The 23,712-nt window shown below is 44.5% G+C and overlaps 1 protein-coding gene across 1 annotated transcript; it reads right to left on the reverse strand.

Annotated features, from left to right (window-relative positions):
• Positions 1 to 83: 83 nt before the first annotated feature.
• On the reverse strand, positions 84 to 23,451 carry SETD7 (SET domain containing 7, histone lysine methyltransferase). The gene is made up of 8 exons (XM_080403248.1): positions 23,315 to 23,451; positions 17,861 to 17,990; positions 12,803 to 13,004; positions 10,833 to 11,022; positions 9,098 to 9,179; positions 7,852 to 7,969; positions 7,405 to 7,562; positions 84 to 6,409 (listed from the first exon to the last, which is right to left on the reverse strand). Exons 1-8 carry the CDS (start codon positions 23,352 to 23,354, stop codon positions 6,229 to 6,231), a joined length of 1,101 nt encoding a protein of 366 aa, XP_080259374.1. The 5' UTR covers positions 23,355 to 23,451; the 3' UTR covers positions 84 to 6,228.
• Positions 23,452 to 23,712: the final 261 nt, after the last annotated feature.

Below are 23,712 nucleotides of genomic sequence, written 5' to 3' on the forward strand. Positions count from 1 at the left end.
AAAGCAACTGCACAGCACACAAGCAAGGGGGAGAGACCCGCAGATGCCCCAAACCCAGGATAAATAACAAGGAGAGATGACAGTTCCGTTGAATATTTTAATATCTGCATTGCCTTCATAGCGCAATTAAAGCAATCTTTAAAATTCACTTATTACAAATGTTTGTCAAGTCTATTTTTCCCCAGAAACATTTTTCTTACTTCCTTGCACATACACCCAAACACACTATAAAAACCTCATTCATAACATCAAAGGAAGGGCAATCATCATTCATGTAAACATCTTTCTTAGAGTTATCCATTTTTTAAAAGTCATGAATAAACCTACAGATGTTCAGTAAGGCTCATAGTTCGAGTACAAATGTCATAAAACACCTATCAAGTACTGTATACAAGTTAAATACTCCGGGGTTAACTGTTAACACATGTATAAGCTTACCCCAAGGATTATTCTTTAGCACTTAGTTCTTCAGAACAGAGACACCCAGTAATTATGGGCTAAAGAGTATTAAAACAGCAGAAGGCCCAGCAGAAACTGTTAAGTAATACACAATTTTAGTCTGGATCTTAGCTCAAGAGTTATACTCAGTACAGTTACAGTAGGAAAAAGTCTCCTAGGAGGAAATCTGCAGAAAGGAGGGATGGTTCCATTTGTACAGTATCATGAAGGGACAAGCTGAGAGGTATGTCCTGAAGATGTGACTGGCCTTGCTATTGCAATTATTTATGACAGCCATGTGTAATGCTGCATAAATACTTCCCCAAATAGCAGAAACGACCATTTGTAATTGTAAAGATCATTTGTTACATCTCCCCTTTAAAAAAAAAAAAAAATCTACTTACTGGTAATCAATTACACTTGCACCTTACAAAAAGACATCCTTTTAAATTTGGTTTAGATCTTACCAGGTTTTTTGTTTTTGAATATTCATTCTACCGTGAAAATATTTCATACAAACATCATTTTACATACAAATTATGTTAAAACTTGTGAAGTGGGTCTTCCCACACTCATGATTTTATGGCTTGAACGTTTAATTGCTTAGAATTTTTGTATATATATTTCTCTCGGGGAAGGAAAAAAAAACCAAACCAGTAGTTACAGTAAAACTGATAGAGAAAGAGGGCAGGAGCTTCAATTGCCTGAAGACAGAAGAGCGCCAAGAGGAGGGTCCATTCAACAAATAGTGACCTTAGTGTTCAAAACCTTTGATCTGGGGCAAGTAAACATGCACTCAATCTTGCACCTTTTTTTTTTTTTTCTTTTAAGAATAAATAAATAAATAAATGAATTCCCTTATAAGACTGCTTAGAAATGCTCTGTCCAAAAATACTACTTCTCGTGTTTCCAATACACAAAGTAAAAGGAACAAGTTCTTCCCTGGGCGCAGGTGAGCATGAAGCCCACTTACACCCACAGGTAAACTGCTCCCACGCCTGCGTTCCTCGCCCAAATGCTCTCAGCATACAACCGTGGGGTGTAAGTGAGGAAGAGGCGTCTAATGCAGCACCTCAGCACATAAGGAGACACTTCAGCAACATTGTTTTCAAAGCAATTGGTTTGTGGTTTGGTTTTTTTGTTGTTTGTGTGGGGTTTTTTTTTGTTTGTTTTTTTTTTTTTTAAAATGCTTCGAGGCGAAGTCCTCAGGCACCCATAGCTCCAGCAATTCTGCTGTGCCAGAGGAAAACAAAGCAGCAGATAACCAGCTCTGTACAACTCGTTTACCTCATTGCATCGGCAGCATTTTCCAAAAAGACTATCAAATCGAGTGAAAGGATAGAAATCACAGAGGTCTCCGGGACAGAAGTGACACCGTACACTTCCTAGCGCAACTGAAGGGGTGAGCACCGGTTTTGACTGAAGGACAAGGGCAGTCAACTGGGAAGGAAACAGAAGTGGCAATTTCTACCACTTCTCAGTTTCTCATACCAGAGGGGATGCGTTGGCTACTCTGCTCCTCCAGCGCCTGGCAAGAGGGTGAGAAATCCCTGATGGCACTCTTGCTTCCACACCAGCATCGTAATTCAACAGCCCCAGGAAAGAAACTCCAGCCACTGCCAACTGTGTGCAACACTGAAAGCTCTGCACCCGAAAAGGGTGAACTAAGGAGAAGGCCACCGAGTCGCCTCCAGACCATGCAGCCTGGCAAGGTTGAGCAATCGGCCTCCCAAAGGTCTTGAAGCCCGCATGAGTCACCCAGGAGCTGCATCTGGGCAAAACCATGCACCATCCTAGCGGGTGTTGTTGCAACTACGGAAGAAGTCAGAAAACTATCACAGCTCTCACTCTGATCACTGAAAAGCCATACCCATGGACTTCCTTTGACTTTTTCAACAGTTAAGACTTACATCTATTTACGTAGGTTAATGTTTTTTTTAATCACTAACAAAAAAAAAAAAGAAAAAAAGCCTTTTCAGATTTGTGAAGGAAAACCAGGTATTTTAGTAGATTCCAAAATGTAAAATTATAGCATGAGACTCAACTTGAGACACCTCCCCTAGGCCTAAGCCCTTTTCCCTCTTATCCAGGAGTGACCCAGCAGCAGGTAGCTCTCAGCTGTAACTTCTCATGCTCTTGTCTCCAAGATTAACCGCTTCTCCAGAAAATTAAGCTTCTGTATTCTTGGTGACAAAACACAGTGCTGCCGTAGCAGGAAGATCCATTTAAGATATTAAAAAAACAGAGAGAGAGAGAGAGAGATAGAAACAATCAGCAGCCTCTAATACAGGCTGATAGAGGCTCCTTCTCACAAAGGAGCTCAGGTAACGAGCCTCCCGTCACAGAGGAGCCATGTGCAGCACTGCAGACCAAAGGCAGACATTGGGAACTGATCCATACCTGAAAAAAGCAGCAGTTCCAGGTTCTCTTATGCCATTCTTTAGCCACAACAGGTATTCCGAAAGCCAGCTGCTCACCCAGGCTCAGCTGATAGGCATCAGCTCTTCTTCCAGTTTCTGTGCCAACAGGACAGGTCTTTGGCCAGACTCTGAGAAGTGGAGCTTCCTTCCTTATTGCATATTCACCAACAGACAGCTGCGTCCAACCGGCTCAAACGGAGAGCTCAGCAAAATGGCTGCTTCCTCTGCTCCAAATTCAAACCGTGTTTTGGTGTGGGTCTCGTGTTACTCCTGATAAATTGTTCTGCTAAGCTGGTCTCGCTACCTAGTGAGCCCCAGAAGCTGAGCTGCAATACGCTGACCAAGTTAAGGCATTATTTGGAGTTCTGCAACTAACCTGTGGTTGAATCTGTGGTTGCCAACGCACATCTCTCAGAAACCTCTGAAGGACACGCTGCGGCCTGAGCCCTTTTGCTACCCAGTGGTAAAAAACATCCCGACCGTCTCCACTCTACCAGACCACAAAGTAAAAGCAAACAAAAAATTGAAAGGCTTGGTCCTGAATCAAGCCAAAGCAGCTTTATAATCACAAGTTTTATAGAAGGTTGGTCACGGAAGAAGGGATTGCTAGGACGACCAGTAGATTTTAACAGAGCAGAGAGAAAAAGGACAGTAGAGCTAACAGAGACAATAGTCACAGCTGTGGCATACTACCAGGCTTACAAGCATACACAAGAGCAAGAGAAGCTTCTTGACTGTTGCCAAATTAACGGCTTTTGAGAACACACAGAGGATACCTCAGTGCCTTTTTATCCCCTACAATTTCCCTATTCTAGGATGCAGCCTTCAAACCTGATGCACAAAGAGCACCTATCTTGAATTTATCTCAAAAATCAGGCAATATGAAGACTGTAAAATCTATTAAAACGTAAGCAACTCAACACGAAGAGGAGATAGAGGAACTGGAGACTGATCAGGAATGAAGCCAAAGGAGCTCTAGAGATCAGAACATTTTAAGCACAATTCTCTAGTGGGCACAAAGAGGCCAGCAGTCCAAAGCAGGTTGTCAAGACTGTGGAAGGAATTCCCATCCATTCACAGCAGGGTTCAGTCATGTATCTTCCCTCTCCTCTTCCCTGCACTTAAACACAAGCCTCAACTTTGTAAACTTCACGATCCTGGCAGAATAACCCACAAGATGCACCCAACAGCTTCCTACCAGAGAGGCACGCTTTTCTGCAAATGGCTGAAACAGCAATGTTGTAAAATAATGACCCGTGGGCAGGTAGGAAAAGATCAAGACATGCACATTTCTTTCTGAGATTCATGTGCTGAAGCTGTGCTGCCAATCGGCCTTTGACAACTCTCACTCACCTGTGAGGCTTGGTTCTGTTTCTGCACACTCAGCTGAGTCCCTGAGCTGTCACCTCTGCCAGCCACCTGCCCTAGATGAGAAGCGGATCTGTGGCCTGAGTCTCCAGCACGAGGAGATGGGTGGTGTCAAAGCTCACATTCAGATCATTGCTGGAAGAGTATCAAAAAGCCCTGAGCCTACTCGCCCCCCTCTCCAGCACATGCACAGAGTAGCTTTTGTGCAAGCTTAAATGGTGAGGTGCTGGAAAAGGTCTGTTCTCAGTCACAAGGACTAAACAAAGCCCCAAGTCGGAGAGGTTCTTATTAATAATTCCTAACTTTGTCCAGGTACCAAAGCAAGGATTTTCAGACTGCACAAACCAGCAACCTCACCCTTCCACTTGCAGGTACCAACCCAAGACATTCTCCATGTCTAGCTCCCCAGACAGCCAGACACCTCCAACCATTCAAGCAACCAACCAACGTGTTGCAATAGAAAGGTAGGTCTGATTTCCAAATTGTTTATGTTACATATATACAAACTTTTAAAACTACAAACATTTCAAGAAAGTGTTGCAAATGCATTTGAGTTTTTCCTAAGCTGCTAAACCCAAAAGAGAGCATCAGAGTCCCAGAAGGGCTCCAGTATCCAGACAGAGATGACACATTATTTCTCTCTTACACAGCATTAGGCAAGACCAGTACAGTACCTGAAAAAAATGCACAACAATTTTCCTACACCTGAAAAACCCCAGAACACAGCCCTGAAGATGTATATTCACAAGCCCCCACTGTTGGCTGCAAAGCAGCTATGGATTGACGGCTGTTTCTAAATATGAGCGGTGAGTGATGTTTTTACATTCATTGTTTGTCTTTCAAAAACAATCTTTTAGTATCTTTTTTTTTTTAAAAAAAAACCTTATTTTGATATCTCATACTATATTAATTTACTGTGTCTTAAACCAGTACTACTAGAAGATGGCTACAAGGCTATATTCTTTGTCAACTGAACACGTACAAAAGATACAGCTCTCCTTAACCAAGTACTACAGCCTGCCCTCAGATACATACACCTCCTTTATGAGAATTCATGCGAGATGCAAGCATCTCATTGCTAGAATTTTTGCCTTGAGAACTGGCCACTTGAACTGGTGAAAAACGCAAACCAACTCACAGACACTAATGCAAGTAATGTGCTTGCCTTCCAGAACATGTACTTCTGAAAGTCCTTCAAAAAGCAAATCTGTTTCTCCTTTCAGAAAATCTTCATGCAAAGAACAGCTTCATTTGCGTGTCATAATCATAAATTAAATAAAATAAGCCAGCCATAAAGGCTAGATAAATATTAGGTTTGGACATGTTGCTATACTATTTAGAGAGCCACAGAGACCAACACACAGCACTCTCACATACACACACAAGCCTTTCCACTAGTTAGAAAGGATTTTCTCCTGCAAAAGAGGATTTGTAGAAAGAACAACGTTCAGACAAGAGGAAAGGGGAGTTAAAACCCAGCCTCCTATATGCTAATAAATAAACTGCTCTATTGCAAGATTCAGATCAAAGGTTTAAAAAGGCAAAATTATGCTACTATTAGAGAATATCAAAATATTACTGTTATCATCACAAGTGGCATATATGCAAAATGCAGTTGCACAATAATGCCTAGGCAGATAGAGAACGACACTAAGTCTGCCGACTAAAAGTGAACGATATACCCATTTTAGTTTTCTGTCTAGTCTTTTGGCATCTTTGCATATGGTGCAAAAGCAGAAGCTACTAAAGAATATCACATCTCGTATAGAATATTAAATAATTTCTCCAGATAAGACTGGTGCAACGCTAGCTAATTTTAAATCTGCTATGAGTAACACAGTCAAACCTAGTTAGTATGCAAGAAACTTATCTCTTTAACACAGAATGCAAAGTTATGATGCAACAGCATGAACAATCCCTGGTTGTCCAGTTTTCAGTATAAAGGTAGTGCATAGATCCAAGTTTCTATTTCAGTTTGCTGAACAGAGAAGGAACTCCCATTTCACTTTTGCTGGGCAGCCTGGAAAGCTTTCAGTTCCAGCTGGTACCACTCCGGTGCTTCTGGCCCATTTTGCCCAACTGGGTTGTGATCGTATCCATAAGCCACTGTTAATTCTTCATCCTTCTCCACAGCCCTGATGGTACGGATACACTTGATAGGCCCAAAACGAGGATGAACAAACCTAGACAAAGAGTGAAACACCTTTGCTAAGCTTAGTTGTCAATCCACAGACTCTGTCAGCCCCTTCTACAGTTTCAGAAGTCGCTCACAGTTCAGAGTAGTATCACATAACCTGGTGTCAGATAAGTTGATTGCTTTGAGTCAACCTTATAAAGACTTAAATAATAAGGGCCAAAATATTGGTATATTGAAGCAGCTTTGTGTAGCTCTGTTATTGGAAATTTTTTCACCAGTCCTGCAATATTGCTTGTCTGTAATACGTAAATAAAGTTAATCACTGCCACACGCCTTGGGCTCGCAGAGGTAAACATCTGCATGACAGGAAGACAGTATAGATTATGAGAGACTGGAGAGCATGGAAAATTGATCATCTTCATTTCCTCATTACACACTATCTACCGAACAATAATAACGTACTTTGTGCTTCTTCTCCCAGGGCCTCACAGTAAAGGGAGCTGGCTTATTTAATGAAGGAAAATTATTGTCTACATACACATCTCCACAGGTGTTTGCTTATACATTGGTATGAAAATATTTATACCCTTAAGCATATGTAAACATTAAAAGTTTCCTAGTGCTCTGCACAAACTGCAGAGCAGCAGAATGCTTGTTTTTTGAGTGTCAGAAATGCCAGCACATGTGATGGTGCTGATCAAGCATCTGTAGTTCAGCAAACAGAGTGCAGTCCTAGTCAAGCTCGGATTTAGAGCTGTGCTTATGGACTTTAGAATCAAGAGGCAGCTCCCAAAGTTCACAATAAAATTAACAACAGTTGCAGACTTCAAGACACTCCATGGTGTGAAGGCCCAAGAGACATCAAACACCCACAATGCCAGCCACTTTCCAACTGGGCCCAGGTGAGCGGGAATTCCTTAAGTGCCTGGACCTGTCACTCCCAGCCCCACCGGCTACTCCTCATCCAGCTGCCCAGGAACACCCTGTGAACCCAGACTGCCCAGCTGCAGCTCCCACTCCCAAACATGGGACTCTACTTACGGGTCATAGATGCAGTTAGGAGTGAAAGAATGGTTGGCCTTATGCCCCAGCGAGGCACAGTACTTGGCAGCGTGGTTGTAGGGCTCTGGCACGTCTATGACTGTTTCATCATCCAGGGATATTGTATTTCCATTCAGGGCCCAGTCTCTGCTGTCTACCTAGTTTGCAAGGCAAAAATCCAGTGTGTGTGTGTGTAGGGTTCAACTTTGCCAGCAAACATTCAAATATACGCATCTAAAGCTTTTTCTGTAAGCCATTAAAAAAGAAACAAACCGCCACTGCTTTTGTTATATATATGTATACATAGGTGAACATGCACTTTCTTTCAATTAAACTCCATCACATTAAGTGTTAAGGGTGGAAAGGGTGCTGCATAAAATCCTACTATAAGATGTTGATTTCAGAAGGAGCAATGAAAATTCAGACTGACTTTTTTCTCTCCTTTACCTCCTGGTGTGTAATTCGCACTCCATTGTAAAAGGACATAACCGTACTGGCTTCTGCTGCTATTTTTGAAAATAATCCTTCTCCAGCACTGGAAATGAGAGAGACGTCAACATACACCCTACAAGGGGAAAACCACATGGAATTAGTCATTTGCTACAGTTTTCAAGAAGTATTATCACAACACTACTGGCAGGAGGACTAATACTTCAATATAATAATAAAACTAATAATAATAATGACGACTCAAAACCTCCAAATGCAACTCCTTCTTCCCCTCTTCCATACATTCTCTTAATTTTGGTAAAATGGAGATTTTGTGGGCAGTGGGGGCTGACTTTACCTATTAGTTCGAAATTATTTACTTTTTTTAAGTGCCAATCTATCATTACTCCTCAATGGTGGCTTCAACTCAGGAACACCCTCAATAACATACCAGAATCCCAGAGGCCCCCACTACACTGAGGTTGCTGGTGTGTACATGCACAGATGAGCGAAAGTTTTCAAGGTGAAGCTTAGATCCTCAAGCACTTGACGCAAATTAATGCCAGCATTTTACTAGTCAGTTATTTCAGAGTATCAGAAAAGGATATAATCGAATATAATAATATAATCGAGGTATCTACAGAGATAGACAGTTTAGCTTCTTAGCCTAGATAAAAAGTGTAATTGTGGAATAGCCATGGAAGAGGTTACCACTGACTGACTACAATGAGACAATTGCTGAGGAATGTGTTTTGAGATTACAGGGTTGTCGCATTAATGATTTACTCTTGCCACTTTGCTGCATTTGTAGGGAGGGGAGAAAACTTCATACAATGCATGCCATCCAGCAAGACACCCCGAATACAGCACACTGCAACCTGAACCTACTTATACATATAGAAAATAGGGAATAGCGTACTTTTTTGCTCAGAATGTCATAGATGTGAACTATTACTGGAGTCCAGGACTTGACTGAACATGTCTTTGAAATGCTATGAAATTATCCCAGTTTAATCTCTTGAAAAGTATAGCTGTGTTCTATCCTGTGTTCTATCTGTGAGTGCAATTTTATTGCGTGAATTGGAAAGAAATTCAAGTCAATCACTGACTGATGTGCAGCAATAGGTTCCATTTCACAAACCCTTACGTGTCTTTTTTTTTTTTTTAATTTTACATGAGAAAAGGTTTGCAAAATTAGGCCCTAAAAATGTAACAGCAAAGAAATACGGACAATATTGCAAGAGGGGAGAAAAAAAAAGCCTACCTCTCTGACTCGTAAGGATCAGGAAGAAGTGCATTTGTAGAAATGCAGGATGAAGTAGACTTGTCAAAGCTGTATACTGGGCCTAAAGAAACAGAAATCAACAAAGGAGATAAACTAACTGGCAGTACTGAAAGCACACAACCCTTAATCAAGACATGCATAAATTAAATTTTAATGACTGCAAGAAATAAACGTTACGCTTCCAAAAAAGGGTATTGAACAGAACTGCACCTGTAAGAGGTCTTCAGTGAGACACTGTTTCTTGATTATTTTTTCCCCTCAACATACTGGAGCAGCAGTATTATCACAAAAGGGTGATATATATGTTCTTCAACCTACTAACTTTCAAAGGACTGGACAGCCTTTCAAAACTGATCCTTCCAGAGTCTCAAAATTAAGAAGTAAAGCAAAATTTAAAAGGATATATTCAATAACACATTAATTACAAAAAATATTTCAAATATAAAATGTTTTCTAGTCCAAATCCTGAAGAGACTCCAGCCAGAAGGTAATGTTCAGTAATCACAAAGTACACTAGCCACGGTCATTTGTTTCCTGCCATTAATAAGCAACTCAGTGGTACAGCTCTAATTATATCCTTACATTCTTCTCCAACCAACTTCCAGAGCACTATCTGGGAGTTAGGTTAAGATGCAGGTGGAAATAAGATGGGGGAAAAAAACCCAAGGCAGAATATTACGAAGTTCGATGAAAGGCCATTGCCCCTGGTGTCCAAGATCTGTCCTAGCTGAAGGCAGCTTCCTCCAGAATGTAACTAAATTCTATTTATAAAGCACAACTGTCCTCTCTCAGAAGATAACGTTTAAATTCTGATTTGCTACTGCAACTGAGAGATTTGAAAAATAAAAACTCACATGCATTTGCTTCTCAACACCTTTTCACTGAGTTTTACGTTCTTATTTCATATCCAGTGAAACAATCTTTGCTGGCAAAACAGTGCATGTGTTAGCATAGTCCCTGTTTATTACTCGGGGCCCTATCCACAGCTTAACCCACTCACCTCCAAAACATCGCATACGCCTCAGAGCGACAAGGTCACTCCAGAACTACAGGCCCAAGCCACCACTGCCCTGGAGAAGGAGTACTGGCTACACAGCTTGAAGGCACCACTCCGACCCCAACCATTCCATAGCCACTTCCTACCAGCAGGACTTGATAGACTGGAGGGTGCTGGTGAGTCACACCATTACACAACAACCAAATCTAGCTCACTAATCGCAATCCCCGTGTCCCTTCAGCCCTGTAACACAGATGCCAGAATATTCATGGTGCTAACATTCACTTGCACAAATGCAACGGACAGAGCTACAACCAAACCACAGCCTCCCTCTCCTCTTTGAGTTATTTTACTAACAAAACACAGCCTGTAACTGTGCCAGCATTAATACAGTTAAGCAGGTTTTGCTGCTGGCAGAGATGGTAACGGTGTGCACGAGGAGCAGGACAGAGCCCGTGAGCGTGCAAGAGAAGGGTTATGAAATGCAGTTCAGCAGCATCACCGCACGGGTCACTTCCCGTTTGTTCCCAGAGGAAAGGGATCACTCCACGTGCCTTTCTGTCCAACTACAATTTAAAAGGGCTTCTCACTAACAGACTTCTTATCTCATCCCAGCCAGACTTTTAGAGTCTCTAACGAGGAACATTCTGGAAGCCAAGCTGTTTGCAGTGAAGTGCTGGTAGCAAGAATACAAGTTTCTGTGTTAGCTGAACTTACTGCCTGGTACTACTTCAAACTGAGGTTTCCCATCCTCTACAGATGTCAGAGTCGCCAATTTTGCTTCTATCATTTCTCCATCTATGAACCTTCCAGAATATGCAGTCTTTCCATCAGGGTACACATAGGCTATTTTCTCTCCAGTCATTTCCCCTTCTTCATTCACCTCTCCCACAAGGCTGCCTCCATCCTGAAAGCATGAGCAAGAAAGAAAAGGCAGAGCATTTACTATATTCTACTATCTTCATTACATGAAAAAGGTTCTCCCCAACTTTTTAAAGCAGCAGTCTAAGCTACAGTAAGTTCAGATGCAAGATTGTGAAAATGAGTGGGAAACAGACACATGAGGAAGCTGGGTGAAGTCATTCCAGCCAGGATAAAACCGATAAAAGAAATGAACAGAGTTTTTTACATTGTTCCAAATCAGCAATACCCTAGGTCTTTCCTTACATGTGACACAAATACAGCATTTCAACTGGCAACATTTTTACATCAACAATCCATGAACTAAGGCCCAAAGCCACAAACAAATTTTGTGTTTTCTTAGTATGAAGCTGTGCTTCATAGGAAAGAGGAAAGAAAAAAAAATTAAAATGCTGCCTTGCTTACTGCTAATTCATGGTACATCAAAAGATTTGAGTCAATCAAAAAAAATAAATTATTTGCTGGACGACTGGAGTTTCTCTGTCCCAGCATCACCCCACAGTGTCAGGTGGCACTTGATGAGAACAATTGTTTGCTGAAAGCCATCATCAGCAACACTTTTCCTCTCTCAGATATACACATTTTAGCCCTGGGCTTTGCTATCTGTGATCTTCCTGCCACTCCGGTTAGGTGTATTTACAGAACTGCAGAATTCTGCAGAGATGCATAGATTAGCACAGGTCTAACAACTTAGGGTGTATATTTCAAAAAGGACAGCTTCAAATAATGCTCTGGAGCAAAAACAGCAGGTGTGATGTGGAAACAAGACTGGTTTAGATCAAGATCACTGTGCACAGACTCTGTTTCATAGTGGCAACATTTTGCTCAATTCCAAGGATGAAAGAGCTTCAAACACAGCATAGTAAGGAACAGTGAACCTTAAGTTTGGGTAAAAATGTGTGCACATAGCATCATGCACAGAACCATGCATATACAATTGCTTCCATGGCAAAGGTAGTTTTGAAACACCTTGCATCCTTTAGTCTGGTGAGATGATAATGATAAACAACCTCTAAATATCCACATTTCCAGAGGTACAGCAACACTTTGTCAGCTGGAAGATGAAACAGGAGACATATGACCTGAAGGGTCAGCTGTGTGTATTTTATACAGTACAGTAAAACTGCTACTTGTTTGGCAGCATACACCAAACATTTGTTGATTCTAACACGTGCCTAATAGCAATAGTGAAAACCAGTAAATAAAATGAACAATCAATGGTGAGCATTTGAAATGAATCTGCAAATGGAGTATGGGCAATAGGTAGCACAGAAATAGATTTGGTTTTGACCAGCAGCTTAATCACATGCAGTTGTTTCCCCCTCCTCAGCACAAGGCAGAGATTGAAAGGGTCAACTCCGGAGTGCTGTATAAGGCTGAATAGGAATTAAAATTGCAACGCCTTGCACAGCTCCCGTGCTCCTTGCCTGCCGTCAGCACTACAAAGTGGAAAAACCACCCACCCAGCCTTCCCCAGGAGATACATAAATGCACTCTGAAGGGGCTGGATTCCCTGTAGGATGAAAACAGTGGAGGCAGCTCGCAGCCTTGCTGAATCCTGTCTATTGGGCAAACATTCAACAATGAAGAGCTTTTACTGTTATGTCGGATTATCCAAAATCAGAACGCACAGACCTTCCACTCAAATTTTTGTGTGCTGACTTTTGGATAGCTGGGTCACGGTGGGTATTTGTTTCAGCTGGAGGGAAAAGAATGATACATAATGGTGCTAATCTGCAGTAAAGAGAGCAGGTGATCAGGCTTACCGGGTAATAAATCCAACAAACTCCATGTCGAATGTTGTCTTTATACTGCCCTTTGAATATCAGCCGCCCATCACTGTCATACTCCTGGGCTGGTCCATTCAGCTCTCCATCCACATACGTGCCATGAAGGACCACTCCATCCTCATACGTGTAGATTCCCTGGCCTTGTAGGGCATCATCGACATAGTACCCTTCCAGGGTGCTGGTGAAGAGAGAAAGAAAGCAGCAGTGGAAGACTATTCACGTAAGAGGTGAACCTGAACCTCGACACAGGGCGCAGCACAACCCTGCTCCTCTGCTCATCATCCTACATATTACTAGCGCAGAGAGGCTGAGGGGAAACCTTCAAGAGAGTCAGGTCCTAGGAGGAGGTAACTGTTGACACCTGGTTTGCTATGGCCAGGCACCCTACAGCCCTCCCCAAAACGCACACCGCTGCAACAATTGCAGCTTTTCTTCTTTTTCTCAGTGGTCTCTCTCCAAGGGCCCAGGCTGCCGCGTGGCAGAGCTGCGCACAGGCGGACTGGAAGGTACGCTGTATGGCTCGGCAGCGGCTGCCAGGGCTCCCTCACTGAGACAGCACTTCCAGCGCCTACATCCCCTGCCAGGCATCGCTATCCCCCATGTCCAAAACTCTGATGCGTTTGCTAGTTTCATTTTTTTTTTTCCAAATTCAAAATTTGAGGGGGACAAGGGGAACAGGACTAGGAAGGTACACCTGACTTCTCTGGAAAGCCAAGATGAAAACCAGAAACTTGTCTCTACAGACCTCCAAAGGCAGAAAACAACTTACACCGTCCTTGCACCAGGGTGCGCTGCATGGACGCAGCATCATTCATCTAAATTACATTGCTGAACTTTTTTTTTTGCAGGCTGGGATAGCAAATTACAGCAGCGAATGGATGCTCATGGTCAATGATGAAATTATTGCTCCAGCAGGCATCTCGCGTTAGGATTTTCTGCCTCCTACATTTGGATCTTTACTGACATCCCTCTGGTGAGATGAAACTGAACTGCTATACAGATGGACCACAACAGGGCAGAAACTGCAACCTGCTACCTGTTCAGTATTAGTTCTCTAGTGATGCACCCAGCAGCAGTCTGTACCAGATTTGCTAAAAGCACTGTATTTCATGTATTTCTATTAAAATGGAACACAGCCTGTCAAACAGAACTCGTGCTGCCTGGATTTGAACAAAGAAACATGTCACTTCAGTTTTGTCTCGCAAACCCTTTAGCAGGGGCACAGTATCTTGCAATCTGCTTTGCTTTCTTAAAAAAAGCCTGCTGAGAGAAACTACAAAGATGAAAGCATAACTGTAAAAGAGGATCTACTCAGGGTAGAACTAGCATAAGGAATTACAAACTGTTCAGCTTTTACCCCAGCATATTTAGCCAACAGCCAGTTGCAGTACACATACTTCCACTGCATAATTCTTCCAATGCAGACATCTAAGGTATAAGCCCAAACAGTGTCTGGGAGCACATGACTCTACATGTTTTACAAAACTTTACGAAACAGATTTTCAAGAGTTGCCCACGGAATGTTTTCTTAAAATTGACTTTCTGGTTTCTAAAGCTTCACTCTCTGTTTTTACATAACTTTGGCAAGCTGGCTGAGGTTTCCACAGGAAAATACACTACAGTAAAAGCCTCAAGGCAAACCAGATGCAGAGCAGGAAGGGGCAGGAAAGCTGTTTTACTTTTCAGTCGGATGAATTTCCTGATCCAGGTTACTACAGAGCTGCACAGACAGCTGTGGCATCACAGCACAGGGAAGGAGCAGAGCAGATACGGGAACCACCAGAGATCTGTGCACTTACTTGACTATAAATGACACCGCTTTCTTCTCTAGTTTATCACAGATCAACAGATTTGAATTTCTGGCAACACACACAGAGGCTGCACATAGGATTACTGTTTAAAAGATGCAGCCACCCCCGGTTTATGTAATGAAACGGACCCAAAAAACCTTTCTTGTTACCTTTAATGCTATTAGTCAAAGTTAACAAGTTGCTGAATGACAACAGTGCTTCAGCACTGAAAAAAAACAACCTTTTCTTTTACTGTAACTCAAATTTCAAGGTTTTCTTTCTTTCTATCAAGCTCCAAACCATGCCCAAAAGATCCATCTCTTTCAACGCTTATATCATCTAAGGAAATCAAAAGGAAGATACCTAAAAAAAGAACTCTGCATCTTTCAACCTTGCCTAAAAAGTCAGGTTCTCTGAAACTTTCATACTTTTCAGTTTTTGAGTTATTTCCACCCCACTCCCCCCCTTTTCTCTCTCTCTTTTTAAGCTCTCAAAGTATGATGCCGGCAGCAGGTGCCTGCACAGTACTTGCAACCAAGACCTGACCAGCACAACGAGGAACAAATAGCTTCTGTGTCTTGCACAAACAAAATCTTGTTAATACAAACCCTGAGCTAGCCTATATTTCTCCAGTTTCCTTCTCAGATTATCGTGTTTGTGGTAATGTAAAGTTTTACTAAAGTCAAGATTGATCAGATGTATGTACTCTGTTCCCATTACCCACCAGGCCTACAGGGGATCTAGGATATCCACTACCTAATATCACACTAAACTGGTGAGAAGAGTTGGGATGGGGAGGGGTAGATACACGTACTGCAATATCCTTCCAGGTACTAATTTCCATCGATAGACCCTAACCCATTGATCCCTCACTCCCTGATCTCCCACCTTTCCCTCTTATGGGAACATTGAAAACTTTTTCTTAAAAGTCATGCTGTTCTCTGCTGTGTTTTGGGCGATGTCAGTTTATAAGAGTTTCTAGTTAAGGAAGATGGCAGCTGCAGCTCAGTGCCAAACACTGCTCTCATGCTCACAATTATTGCGCAAAGTGTTTTGTAAAGTGCACTCCAGCAAGCATTAGCACCAATGAAAGCTCAACTACACGATCCAAAAAAGGGAGTATGCCAGAGGTGAAACCTCTCTCTCTGAAAAAGTATGTTGGGTTTTGTTGTATTTTTGAAGGGGGAGGAAAAACAACTGATATTTCATTCCCGGTTTCCACTCCCTTAAATAATCAACAGGAAGAAGGCAGCTATTCCAGTAAAGGGGAAAGTTTTCACCAAGGCAAACAAAGCAGCCAATCCTATTTCCCAACACTGAAAAAATGGAAACACTTATGCTGCTGCCAGTCTGACAGGGCTCAACCACTCCCAAAAAACAAGACCTACAGCAGTTCAGCTGTCAGCCTTTACCAGCAGCCTGCAAGGGAAACAGATCCAGGAATGCTGAAACCAGCTAACTTACTGCACTGAAGCACACAATACTGGAAGGGGAGAAACGCTGCGACGAATTTTGGAGATTTGTTTCTCTTCTTCGTAAACACTCTGCCTTGCCCATGGCACAGTTAATGGAAACATCATGTCCTGTTTTATGCCTGGTCGTTCTTCCTGCAACACATTGTAAGACCTGAACCATCCGCTTCAGAGAGCGACTTACTTTTGCTGCCTGGGTGCAGACAGGTCTGCCACTGCTCAGTTAAGGCTGTTTTAGTTAAATGAAAATAATCTTTCTTAGGGCAGTTTATAAAACCATTCCATTTCCTGAAACCACATTACAGACTATTTTTGTATATTTTCGTTCTGCTAGTTCCCAAAGTCATACAGTAGCCAACTGCTCCATTTTTTTTAAGGGTTACAAAAATTATATTAAAAAAAAAGGAAAAAAGAAAAGTAAAAGGAGAGCTGGCAACACTGAAGCAGTACAGAACAGGTTCAGCAGCACTCAATCTTCTCACAGAGCACTGCCTGTACCACGGATTACTTGGAGGAGCAGCCCTACCAACAAAATAGCGGGTCAGTTTCTTTTGACTGTACAATCAGCAACTGCTCTGCTGAGATCAACAAGCACAGAAGCATTATGTACATGTGTCCACAGAGACACTGTCTGCCAACTTAAAAAAAAGAACGCTATTTTAGAGAGGTCAGTTGCTGGGCAGTACTGATTTTCAGTTACTCACAGAAGATTTAATACACCCATTATGAACAACAGTGGGGATTTTTCTTCATCCAAGTTTGGAGGCCTGATCAGTTTCTGCATAACTGAATAAATATATTATCTTTCTCATTGAAAAAAACCCACAATCCCCAATACGAAGCAATTGCAAAGGCAAGTACAGACAAGGAGCTGACTCACTGAGGCAGCACAATACCTCTGCTCCTGCTCAGAAGTTAGCTGAGCAGGAGGAGAGCAGACCCGGCACGACTGTCGGTTTAACAGTTGCTATTCATAGTGCCACCAACAGCTGCAAAACCATGAAGAATCGTGTCATTTTATACATCTGCTGCTCCTTTGCAGGAAGTTCTGAGCAACTGCAGAGAGAAATGCTGCAGTTGGGGGAAGATGTGTTCATAACGAAGACCTGAAAGGAAAACACACACACAGGCACAGACTAGCCCAATTTCACTGTCACAATTCCCAGTGAAGGGAGGGTAAATTATAGGGGCTTTTCTGAAAATAAATCAGGCCACAGGCAACTTGAAGAGGATTAGATAGAGCTGGGAACAAACCCGTATTTATCTCAGTCCTTTAACCACTAAACAATTTCCAAGACCAAGCAGAGGGTAAGCATCTCTATCAAGGCCCTACATCTGCGCGTGAGGTCTGGCACAGGGCACTCCTGGTCCAGCTGCGGTCTCTGTATAAGGCTGTAAGACAAAGAAAGAATTCCACCTGCAGTTATGGACTTGAACTTCGCAGTCCAAGTCATTGTCAGCGTGATTTCCAATAGCTCTGAGACCTCCCAGTTCTTACAGTCTCTAATTAGTTCATAACTTTATAGCGCTAAAAGAGCTCACACTGCTGCATTCTCCCACCAGGAAACAACTCCAGGCATCATGCTACAGACAAAGCCCCCAAGCCCACAAAGGTATGGCTACAGCAGCAGCAAAGAAAACCTCCCAGCTACTGTTTTTAATGAGAAAGTTTATCCAGAAACTCAGCAGCATACAATCAATGTAGGTTAGTTTTCCATCACTGCAAGCAGGAGGTAGAATACAGAATGAAAATCAAAGTGTCAGTGGCCTACCTTCCATCAAAAAAGAAGAACTTGCCGCGGCCATTCTTTTCTCCGTGCACAAAGTTTCCCTCAAATCTGTCTGTTGATGAATAGGTGACTGTACAGAATCCATGTGGCAATCCATCATCATCTAGATGCCCTGAAACAAAACCCAGATGAAGAACAAAACACATTGAATGTCATATAAATTGCAAACCTGTTCTGACTATGCTGACACTTGAAACACAGTAGGCTCCCCAGCACAAAACAATAATCCACATCAAAACATTTCTGTTAGGAACAGGGGTCAGAGATTCATTACAACTGAAGCCTGTATTTGTGTAACACACTTTGCTCAAAATAAAAAATGAAAAGGGTCAGGATAAAAGAAAAGGGATGAGACAGGAGAGAGAAGAATAAGCAAAAAGACATGTTTCTGAAAGAATCAAGGTTCACACTATTCTAACTTGTGTTAATACACATCTTCAAAAATATAATAATTCTTTATCTAATATACGTATTTCCTGGTGAGAACAAAATAGATTTATACTTCAATCCACTGCATAAGAAAAGGTTTGTTTTTTTCTTTTAATAAATACATATCTTACAACAATGTGGGTGTGCCACCTCATCACCTATCCACAGGAATTTAAAGAAATGAAAGTATGTAATATCTATAATACTATGCCCTTGTAATATGTCAGTCAACTTGCTGTTTCATATTTCAAATGCTGCTCTCCGGTGCCTTTCTGATGCGTTCACATTACATGCCCCCATCCCCTTCCCTTTCCTAGCCGTATCAGTTTTTCCCATTACAGCTGTCACACACGGGGAAAGCGGAGGGGCAACACATACGGATCTTCATCTGCACGGGTCTGTATTTTACAGAACACAACTGGCCAACTCTGATTAAGTTAAAGCATGATAAGGCCCCTATTGCATCTCTATCTGCCTCTTTAAAGCCAAAAGAAAATGGAACAAGAGTGTTTTAAGCAATTGTTACTGTCTAGTTTACCTGTGTGAGCTTGAAGCTCTTTGCACTGCGCTAGCAGAACATCGCTCTGACTGCAGAATGAAGATGTTCAAGCTCAGCAGAGCTGCTTTCAGCACAATGATACGCCAGGCGCGGGTGTAACAGGCGCCCATCGTGACATTTTATAAGGTATACATTTTGCATGAAAAGTGATGAATAAATAAAAGCTAGTGTATATTTATGTTCTTCCACGTTTCTAAATAAACACTGACCTCTGATCCTCCAAGCCTCTTGGTGAGGCATACAAAGCCTATTAGAGATGACAGACAGCACGTGCACCCACTTCTACAAGCTTTGGGATGAGCTCTTCACTGACCAAATTCGCCCTAAACCAAAAACGTTCAGCACACATATGGAAAAGCAGAAACACTCCAGTGTGGGGGGGGGAGTGATTACAGCCGAGGCTGATGCAGACGATGGGAGACACTTCAGCGTTACCAAACCTCAAGTCCTGCACCTGGAGAGAAAACAAGCTGTGCAGACAGCAGTCGGAAAAGCCACCTACCCATGTGGCTTCAGAAGTTCGTGTATTCATGCCCCAATTGCAACAGATCCACAGGGTTCTGCAGGGACAAGGGTACCCTGAGGGCACACGCATACACACATCTTCTTAAATCAGCCTTAAGCTTCCTTGGGATGCTTCACAGCCTCTCAGGGACATCACAGACAGGGCATGGTAAGGATGCGGGCAGCATCTGGTTAAGAAACCCTCTCCTACGAGGCAGAAGACCAAGCCTTTTAATATCAGAATGACTGATGGAAGAATGCCATACTGCACAGGATACTTTGTTAGGATATATTTCCAAACTTTTCTCTATCTCAAAATAAATTTCATAGAAATCAAAAAAGGATAGAAAAAAGAAAGGATAGAAATAAAAATGAGACAGACAAAGATAGATGAAGGAAAAAAAGAACTAACTGATTGTTCCTCAAAGTAAACAAGGCACCTAGAAAGCAAGTGTACAGGAGAAACTAGTGGTGAGATACCTGAGCTCATCCAAGAGCCAAGGTTCCCTCCTTCAACCTTCCCATATGTGCTCCCCAAAGTTCCTCTCACACCTGCTCTGGCACTTGCCAACCACCCTCTGCAAGCGGTGCAAGTCACTAAGTTGGCAGAAGATTCTTCCCTTCGTTGTTCTGCTGCTGGTTCGGGAGGATGACCCTGCACCCCACTGCCACAGCATAGCTGGGCGGCTGGGCGCCCACCTGCCCCTCTCGGGGGTAGCGACCCACCTTGCTTCCAGTTCAGCCACTGCACAGAAGATCACTGCGCTCTTAAGTTCTCAGTCCAAGCTAGACTGAAAACAGTTAAGAGTTTAAAAAAGTTAATAAAACCGATCAGGCACTGCTTACTGTCTAAGCCGAGATAAGCAACAGAGTAAAAAGAGAGAGAAAAACGAGGGGGAGGGCAGGGAGGGTAGCTACATCACTAAAGGCTTTTAGTAACTTCAAAGAGGAACCCTTTAAAACAGCAAGGGCAGCATGCTGCTCTTTCCAAACAGAACTTTTTTTCCTCCCATTCAGCCAGAGCCCCCTTTTTGTAGAAGGAAAAATATTTAGCAGTTATGTCAATGTAACAGAAAGGTCAGTGAAATTACTGACACGGAAACCTCTTTTAGAACAAAAACAACTACATCAACACTTATGATTTTAATTAAAGGCTTCAGTTTTATCAGCGTGGGAGGGGTATACTGGTGTAAGTTGACAAACCCTAAACAACACAGCACGAGTTTTCCCCTCACTATCAGAGCAAAACTTCTATAAAATAAGCGAGTTAAAATAAATATACTGACAGTGTTGGTACATTATACTATTTAAATAAATCAATAAATAAATCAATAAATAAAACCCCAAAGAACACAAAACTTGCAACTTTGTTCTCTGTGACTATTCAGTTTTGTCAAGATTTTGCTGGAATGCAAAGCCCAGCACAAAAGCTGCCATGCTTATACACAGCACGCATGTCAGGACTTTTGCACAGTAGGATACAGACTATCCCAGAGATTTAAATGGTCAGCTTTGATGCAATGGCCTCTATACAGAGTCTTAATCTCAGCCACAGTACAAAGAATCCAATTCTTCTAATGGGATAGAGATTTCCCCCTACTGATTTAAAAATAAAAATAAATAAAAAAATCCCCCACCCCAACAAAACAAGAGACATTCAGTCTCTCTAAGTCAATAGATGGGGAAAAAGCAACTTCAAATTTAATTACATAGATGCAACTTTTCCTATATGGCTGAGGCCTTAGGCTCTAATTCTGTTTCAAATGAAGTCAATGGAAAAAAATCCTTATTTCAGTGGGAGCAGAGCATTCCACTTCCCTTTCTCACCTCTCTCCTCCATTTCTGAAAACAAATCCAAAATGTTTAAACACATTTTAAAAATATTGTATGACCTCACTTTTGTTACTTCTTTAAAGGTCTCTCAATAACTCCTCTTAAGCTCTGACCATGAACTTTTAAAGAAAAGGAATTACACTGATAGGGGCTAGTTCATAACACAGTATGATGGGGGCCCCTTAGCAAAACCACCGATGCATACAAACCAAAGAGAAAAGCCCTTTACTGGCAGTATTACTACTACAGTGTGCATCCTCAATAACAGATTCTGGCCACAAAGATGCTAGACAGATGTTCTAGAAATGACAATAAACCACCCCCACCCCCCGAGATGTGCTGATTTCTGTCATATTTCTAACTTCCCCTGGGTAACTGCAAATCACCCAGCCATCCTATTCAACCCCAAACAGCATCCTGCTTCTGTGTCACTCACAAAAACACATGCTTTCATACACACTGCTGCATAGCACAGGCTTTAAAAACTTGTTTCCTTCGCTGACAGCAACACTAAGCAAATGCACAATGTGGCTGAAGGCTTCACCTGTGATATGAGGATCAAAACTACCGACTCTTTGAAAAAAAAAAAAATTGTAATCCCTTGATCTGAGGAGCTGGAAGGGAAGGAAGAGGAAAAGACCCATCTATTCGGGCACAGCGTTTGAACAACCTCACCCTGCCCTCACAACCATGTTCTACACAACAAAGCTTCTCTTCGGCTCTGTTGCCACATACTTAGACAATAAATCCAGATCCTAGCAGCAGCCGCTTAGCTTGCATCTGTTGTTAGCCTAAGCTGCGGTGCCCGTCAGTCTTCTTTGGAGACATGTGCTTTGAGGCCCAACCCTCCTGCCACAAGGCACCGGCAGCGCACCGCTGCACGGTGAGAATTACCGGCATCGTCACAGGCCAGCTCCTGACTTGGCATGCTGAAAATCCCAACAGCTGAAAATCCAGGACTGCTCTGTCTGGCAGGACCGTGGTCCCTGTGAGGAACCTTTGGGGAGCTGGTGTTTCCACGTACAGCCGGCACGCTCTGCTCGGGGGCTGCTCGGGGGCTACCAACCCACCCCGAGGGCTACCAACCTGCGCTCCCGGGTGCCTCGCAGGATGACAACTGCCTACTGTTGAGCTGCAGCGCAGCGTGCCAAGGTTTCCATGTGCAGTGCCTTCCAGAGGCAGGCGCCTCTGCTTTAAAACTCTTACAGGGTTGGGTTCTGCACTCCCAACGGCACGAAGGGAGCGTGCATCGCCTATGAGATGGGCCTTCCCGCTCCGGTATGGGGTCCCACCCCGCTGCCTGCGTACACGACCACGGTTACCTCCCCGGTTGCTTTCTCTCCCCGCTTCCCACCGGCCCGGAGGTACCCGCAGGCTCCGGGCGCGGCTGCCCCTCGCTGCCAGGGCGCAAACGGGTGCAGCTGCCACTCCCGGGAAGCCGGGTGAGCTCCGCCTGGACGGCATCCTCCATCCCGAGCCGTGTCCCGGCGCCAGGGGACGCGGCCGCCCAGGACACCGGCGGGCGGCGCTGCCCGGGCCCGGAGGGGCGGCGGCCGCCCCGGGGACAGCGCCGGGCAGCGGCCGCCCCGACAGCCGCGACGGCACCGGGCGGCAAGCGCGGGCCGAGCACCCCGCCTGCACGGGGAGGGGGGGCACAGCGGCGACGGCAAGACGCGGATATATTTTTTAATTTTTTTTTTTTTTTTTCACATCGAGAGCAGAGCAAACGTCACCGCCAGGCTCCGGGGCCGCAGCCTCACGGCCGGGCCGGCACTGCGGCGGGCGGCAGCCCAGCCCGGCACGCCGAGCAGCAGGGGGCTGGGGCCGGCGGCGGACGGCCCCCGGCCTGAGCCCAGCGCCGCAGCCCCGCACCGGCGCCCGCAGCCCCCGCACCGGTCACACACCGCCACGTGCGCGGCGGCGGCCCGGCGGCGCGGCCGTTGCATAAGCCCGCTGATGTCATGCGCTGCCGCCGGCCCCGGCCGCCCCTCCCGACCCGCCGCCGGCGGCCCGCGCCCCCCCTCGCCGCCCTCGCCCGGTGCCCCCGGGACTGCCTCGCCTCCTCCCCTGCCGCCTGCCGGGGCCGGCTGCCCCCGCCCCGGGGCCGGTACCTTCCACGGTCTCCTCCAGCGTCTCCTCGTCGCTGTCCATGGCGGCGGCGGCGGCGGGCGGGGCGCAGCCGCTGTAACCCTGGCGGGGGCGCGCGCGCCGCACCGCCCCTCCCCGCCCCCGAGGGAGGAGCCGCCCCACAGCCCCCGCCCCCACCGCCGGACAGGGCGGGGCAAGGGCGGGGCCGAGGCGCGCGGTGGGCGCGGGGCTCTCAAGGTGGAGACACCCCCCTCAGACACAGGCGCGCACACGCACCCGCCCCACGGCGGAACGGCTGGCGGCGGCGGGGGGGTGATGTCCGCCAGCCACCCAAATCACCTGCGGCGGGAGCGGCGCCGGGGAGCGCGGGCCCGGGTCCCCGCACACGCGTGGGGGCCGCGCGCGGAGATCGTTACTTTCC

This window comes from Falco punctatus (genome assembly GCF_963210335.1).
Source record: "Falco punctatus genome assembly, chromosome: 1".
Lineage (NCBI taxonomy): Eukaryota > Metazoa > Chordata > Aves > Falconiformes > Falconidae > Falco > Falco punctatus.